At 37.1% G+C, this 6,649-nt stretch overlaps 1 protein-coding gene across 4 annotated transcripts in view; it reads right to left on the bottom strand.

The window, feature by feature from the left end:
* Positions 1–4,229, bottom strand: part of fam184ab (family with sequence similarity 184 member Ab) — a 117,849-nt gene extending 113,620 nt beyond the window's left edge. For all 4 annotated transcript variants that reach the window (XM_079887775.1, XM_079887774.1, XM_079887776.1 and 1 more), the window contains exon 1: positions 3,467–4,229. In XM_079887775.1, coding sequence (XP_079743901.1) covers positions 3,467–3,646 — 180 coding nt within the window. In that variant the 5' untranslated portion in view covers positions 3,647–4,229. The remainder of the gene's footprint in view (positions 1–3,466) is intronic.
* Between the last annotated feature and the right edge of the window lie 2,420 nt (positions 4,230–6,649).

Below are 6,649 nucleotides of genomic sequence, written 5' to 3'. Positions count from 1 at the left end.
AAATGGAATGTTTCTCTAGCCTGGGTTTCCCCATGCTGCCTTGCGCGCAGCGCGATTTTATTCACGCTGCTAGGCAGCCTGGATTCCATGAACCAGATTTTCGCCTCAGCGAGGGGGACCAATCACAGAACGGGGAGGGAGCAGCAAGACGACGCTAACCTCTCGGATAAACTCTGTGTTTTTTTTCGATAAAAACATGTCTGTAGAGCAGGGATGGGCAACTTCGGTCCTGGAGGGCCACTGTCCTACAGAGTTTAGCTCCAACCCTGAAAAAAATCACCTGCCTGTAATTTTCTAGTAATCCTGAGGACCTTGATTAGCTGGTTCAGGTGTGTTTGATTAGGGTTGAAGCTAAACTCTGTAGGACAGTGGCCCTCCAGGACCGAAGTTGCCCATCCCTGCTGTAGAGTGTCCATATATACCTTCTACCCTCATGTTTGTCTTGCACAAACGGCAATAGTCGCTGAATGCCATCGTGTACACATAAATCTCTGACCCATCGTCTTCTTCCTCGTCACATTTTGTGAGCGAAGGCAAAGTTTCTCTGATAAACGCAAACATTTTGCGAGCGAAGGCAAAGTTTCTTGGGGAAACGCAAACATTTTGTGAGCGAAGGCAAAGTTTCTTGGGGAACGAAAACATTTTGCGAGCGAAGGCAGAGTTTCTCGAAGAAAAACAAACATTTTGAGAGCGAAGGCAACGTTTCTTGGGGGAACACAAACATTTTGCGAGCGAAGGCAAACATTTTGTGAGAAAACGCAAAAGCATTAGGCCTAACATATTTCCTATACCATCTCTTTTTTTTATCCATGCAGTTTAATTTAAATTGCAAATCTATAATCAGGTTTAAATGGGCACAATTTTCAGTACAAAGCACAAAGAATAATAATGTGATGCAAATATCATAAATTACAAAATCCTCTGCACACTTTTTTGATGACACATCAATTCCTCGTGCTTCACATATCCTTTAAAAGCAATGACCCATGTGTCCATGTTTAATGATAGTCAGACAGGTACATCAATACTCAGCCAAAGCAATGTAATCTCATTTATGAGGTGCAGCCCGAGCTCCCTAAGGACGAATGAACTTCACTGTGCATGCGCAAGAACAGCAATCATAAACCAACAGATCTGCTGGAGGCTGTGGCTGAGTTAAATCATTTAATGGATTATGGAATATGAATGGTTGCACACATTCATGTTAAGGCTCAGGTTCAATAAAATATGTGTTTCGTTGCTCACTTTACAGTATTCCTGATCCAGTTTCTTTACAAACGGTTAGACAACAACAAGCACAGATCAAGGACTGCCAGAATCTTGCTTTTTACAAGTATATTACAAGACAAAATAAAATTGCCAACCTTTTACAAAATAGAGGCGTTGAGTACATGAAGATATTACATTTCTCTTCAGTGTTCAATCTTCCAAGCAAACACCAGAGAACCAGTCATTACACTAACAAATAATTCAACACAGATTCACTGAGGAATCAATATGTTCATTCTGTTTGACCATTCATTTCAAAGAAACCAACTCAAAAGAGCAACTGGCTCATGATTAAAAATCATGAACTTTTCATAGTGGCATTTGGGTATGTGAAGATATTTGATTTGATTTTTCAAAAATACTATTCTTCAAAGCAGACACTAAGAGAGTCATTATCAAAAAAAAAATGATTTAAGACAACAATATTTAAACTGCTTTTACCAATTCATAAAAAAAAAAAAAGAACTGGCTCATAAATCGAACATATGCAGTACGACTCTCAAGCAAGTTTAACTCTACACATCATCAATATCTAGCTGATGAGATATTTTATAGAAAATGCATCTTCACTATATGATTGCAATACCTTTTCCAGGCCTGCAAAACTCAATCATCTGATATTTCCAGCTTGTCCTTGACTGTGGGAACTCTGGCTCTAATATCTGAAAATTAATAGCTGAAGCAGGCTTGGGAAACATGCCATTCCCATATCCCAGTTAGGGCTAAGAGGATCATACAAAACAGCAGGTGTTGATAATATTCATTCACAGATTAAACCACATAGTCTATATAACATACAAATGTTAATGTAAGTGAACCTATATAACATACAAATGTTAATGTAAGTGAACCTATCAGGATGATCTGCCACCAACCCTAAAAAAAATACTGTATCATTCTATTCTGTATATAGATTCTCACTACACCAGCAGAGAAAGTACGCTTAGTATGCTTCAATTTACTCAATATTTCAACTTCGACCAACCTGAGGATGGAGGATGATCAGAATTATTTTAGATGACAAATTGTAAGCACTGAATAACATGCTATGATGGCATTTAGCGTACAAGAATCAGATGTAAGCAAGCTTTAACCCAAGAATGCATGTCCCAAAAACCCTCTGAATGCATAAAGGGGGTCAAAATGAGGCGTACTGGATTCAGCTTAATTAAATAATTATAGAATGTATATGCACAAAATATTTAAATCATGTACATATACAGTAAAAAATAATATTCAGCTATAACTAATATGTGCTTATGTCAGAAATACAAATGTGCCTATAGCAGGCTTTGCAGATTATGTAGATATGATCCTTACAGACAGGACCAGCACATCTCTCACAAGACAGCTTTCGGGCAGATTTTGCTCTGCTTCCTTTTGAGGGAATGAGACCAATACCAGCTGGAAATTTGGACACACCCACACATTCATTATTACTATTAGTATAATTAGGCTAATACTTTTTCAATCCCATTCCACAAAGTCAACCTATAAAACGGGAATTATCCAAAAAAATATATTAACAAATCAAAATATCTTTTCAAGTCACACTGCAAACTCTGGGACGTGTTTCTCTTTTCCAATCTCAGGAATGCTCCACAGTTGTTGATGCTTTTCCTACACGTAGGCAACAATATTTGTCTTTAAAACTAATTTAAAAAGGCATTTAAGCATAAGGCTTAAAAAGTTTTGTGGATGATGAGAAATGGTCAGATGTGTCCAAACTTTTGACTGGTACTGTACTTTACATATTAAAGAGGCCTATCAAGTGTTTGAATCTTTTCTTTTCTTTCGGTAAATAGTAAAATAGAGTAAATAGTGTTCATTTTAATAACACTAGTTGTATTATAACATAAAACATTAATCTTTTGTAATTAAATATGATTATTGATATTTAATATTATCGACAAAATAGTTTTTATAGGCCTATATTTTCTGAACCTTTAAAAACTATAACTTAAAAATAGTGTGATTTTGATGAGACTCCCATTCTCAAGTTTTGAGAAATACATGGAAAATCATAATTAAACGTTTCATTAATAAAATATTCCACCCCATCTGGTCATGTTTAATTTGGATTGAAGGCCAGCCTGGTGTCATTTGGATGGGGGTCTCCGGCATTTCCAATGCGCATCGCTCAACCTGCAAGCAACACACATGGCATTACGCATCCCCAAAACGCGCACAAAATTACCTTGGTCAGCTGTGCGATCTTCTTGCTCATCTTCAGGTGGAGGTCCTGCGTGTATTCGAGGGTTAAACCGGACGGGAAGGACGTGCTGGTGGATGTTGAAGTGGAGGTGCTGTTATATTTCCCCGTCGAAGCGCTGCCAGCGGGGTTGTAGTAATGCTGCCAGCCCGCTCCAGTCGCCATCTTCACGATATTATATTACTGTGGCTGTAATATAAAGACTGTAATGGCAAATGGTAAAGGCAGATGATCCTTCGATCCCGACAGAGCAAAATAATAGAGTGACAGTGAAGGCGTTAATCCACAAGAGTCATTATTTCTTCACCCGGATTAAAATCATCTGCTCCTATTGTAGTCTGTTAGATGAGAGAGTTTAACCACACATTTCGTTGGTTTCCTTGCTTCTTGTGAATTGACAGTAGATGTATAGGAGGAATACATTAAATGTTTTGGATTCCTGGCAGGTGCGTCGCGTTTAAAAGGCCGACGGCGCGTCTGAAACGAGTCCAAACGCCGCTCGTCTGTAGGATGTAAGAGCCGGTGCAGGTGCGATCCAGGTTCGAGGCATTTCTGTCGGTTCCTGTGCGTGTGTCTGTGCGAGCGGTTGCTGCACTGAGTCTGTTACCATGGATCATCTCAACAGTTTACATTATGCCAGTGACGTCAGTTCCGTTGGTCACGGTTCTCTTTGATCTCCGCCTCCTGTCTCTCCTCCACTCTGCTCTTTTCACTTTTGGATGTGATGTAATGCAAAAGTCGTTGGGGTAAAAGTGATTTCGAAAACGTCCGGGTAGGTGGACTGGAGCTAAAAATAAAACATTAGGCTATTCTATTTTCGTTTCAGATCGTGTTTGAAAAAAGGTTTGCTTTCAATAGGCACACTCTTGGTTCAGCCTTCTGGGGATCAAGTAAAATGTATGAAATTATAAATAGGGGCCTACGTTTAATTATCTTTCAAGGACCTTTATTAAAAAATGTTGTTGTTGTTTTAATATTTCAAAAGGTTTAAGTACTTTTCTGACACACGTCTACCTTTTGTGACAACATGCCCCAATTGCATATTGAATCTGTCAAACTGTATATGCTTTTCAGCAGCATTTAAACAGCAAAACAATTATGCAAACAAGAAATTATGAAAAATAACCAGTTCAACAACATCAACATCTCATATGAAATGATGACCCTTTTCAGACTGTGATGACGCATTCCCTAAGTTGTCTTCATTTTATATTTTCATTTTTAAAACATTTAATACACATTTATAATGCTATACATTGTGTAATACTATAGGCTAGTTAAAAAAAAAAAAAAAAAGCTTGGTTACGTCCAAGGTTTTTTCCCCATCTATTCTGTCACCTGATGGAGTTTGGCCTCTGGCTTGCTTAGTTGGGGACACTTAATATTCAACAATATTATTGATATTGAGCTGAATGATGACATTTCTGAAACTAACTAATTTAATAATTGATGAATCAACACTGAACTGACTTAGGCTGAACAACAGCCAAAATGCTTTTTTTTTTCTTCTGTTTGTATCAATCTGTATTATATAAAGTGCTCTTTAAATAAAGGTGACTTGACTTGAGTAAATAAAAAAAATTAAAAATAAAAATTAAAGTTGAAGCGAAGGTGTTTCTAATACACCGACCGTGAGCAAATTTGACATAGTATATTTTTCCTTTTTTTGTAAAGTCATGAAAACGCTGTCATGGGTTTTTCTTTTGCTATTAGTGCAAATGGAAATACAAAAATAATATTTGTTGTCATCTCCCGTTCACCGCTATAAAATTTAGTTTACCCATGACGACTTACGTTTCTGAGAACCCCCGGAAATGTGAAAATCAGCTAAAGCATTCCTTTGCAATCCAATGTGGCCTCCACCTAATAAAAAAATCTCTCTTAATATACTGTGCTGGAAATTAAAAATGTCTGCATGGATCCTTGAGGCATCTGAAATTCATGAGCCAATGATTACACTTTGAAATTTAAAATACATGTGGGCCTTAAGTAGAACTGTGTATGTGCACGTATGCTGAAGCACTGACTAATAACTTGATTTTCTATAAGGATATTTTGCAGCACACAAAAACAAATATTGTGAGCATTTTTCAACATGCAAACAGTGGCATGAGTGCCATTTTAAGACGGCCCATATGCTGTACAACTGATATTGCACATGGACTGCAACTTTGTAGAAATATGAAGGCCACACAATCTATTTTATCATTCTCTGCCACTTTCTCCTCTGGTTATGGTTGAGATGGCTGAAAAAGATGGTCCAAGGAATGAATCACCTGGGAGAGCAGGTACTGTCACAAAAGACAAGTGATAAATGGACTGCTATTGTTATTCTCCAAATGTGGCACAGCCCATGGAGAGAGCACACATAATACCAATGCATTGTTTTGGTTGTGTTGCTGGTGTTGATTTTGCATCTATTGGAGTTATTAGCAAGTCTCACAGGAAGCCAAGATTATCATTTAGAATGCTAAATGAACCAACCTCAAAGGCACCTCAAGTGTTGCATTTGTACTGATAGTAAACTATCATTAGAAAAATTTCTCTAGAAATAATTGATTTACAAAAAAACATGATTTTTTTTATACTTTTTTTAACTTTATGCAAATGTTTGGCAAAAAAGGCAAATGCTCTTATATATAGTTCAACTTCCTCCAGGGCTCGATTAAATATGACTGACAGCACATCGCTGGCAAAAACGTTGCTCAGCCACACTTTAGTTTCTCTTTTGCATTGAGATAGGAACCACACTGAAATGTTAAAGTTGTACTATAAAATTAATAATTATTTTCTTAAAAACTAAATTTCTGTCATATTCTACTTTTGATTAAAGGGTTAGTTCACCCAAAAATGAAAATTCTGTCATTAATTGCTCACCCTCATGTCGTTTCAAACCCGTAAGACTTTCGTTCATCTTTGGAACACAAATTAAGATCTGTTTGATTAATCTGAGAGCTTTCTGTCCCTGTTTAAAAGCCTAAATTCAATCTGTTCAACATATAAAGCGATCAAATCTCTTCAGAAATTTTGGACTAAAGCGCTCAGTCTCTTTATGAACTTTTTGAAGCGTCACATTTTCAGTTGCGCAGCTATCAATGGAGGAAAGAAATCTCTCAGATTTCAATAAAACATCTTTATTTGTGTTTTTTTTTCTTCTTCATTTGTGCT

Source organism: Squalius cephalus (assembly GCF_949319135.1).
Source record: "Squalius cephalus genome assembly, chromosome: 12".
NCBI classification, from domain to species: Eukaryota; Metazoa; Chordata; class Actinopteri; order Cypriniformes; family Leuciscidae; genus Squalius; species Squalius cephalus.
The sequence above is the reverse complement of the archived record's forward strand: the minus strand, read 5'-3'. Positions and strand labels throughout refer to the sequence as shown.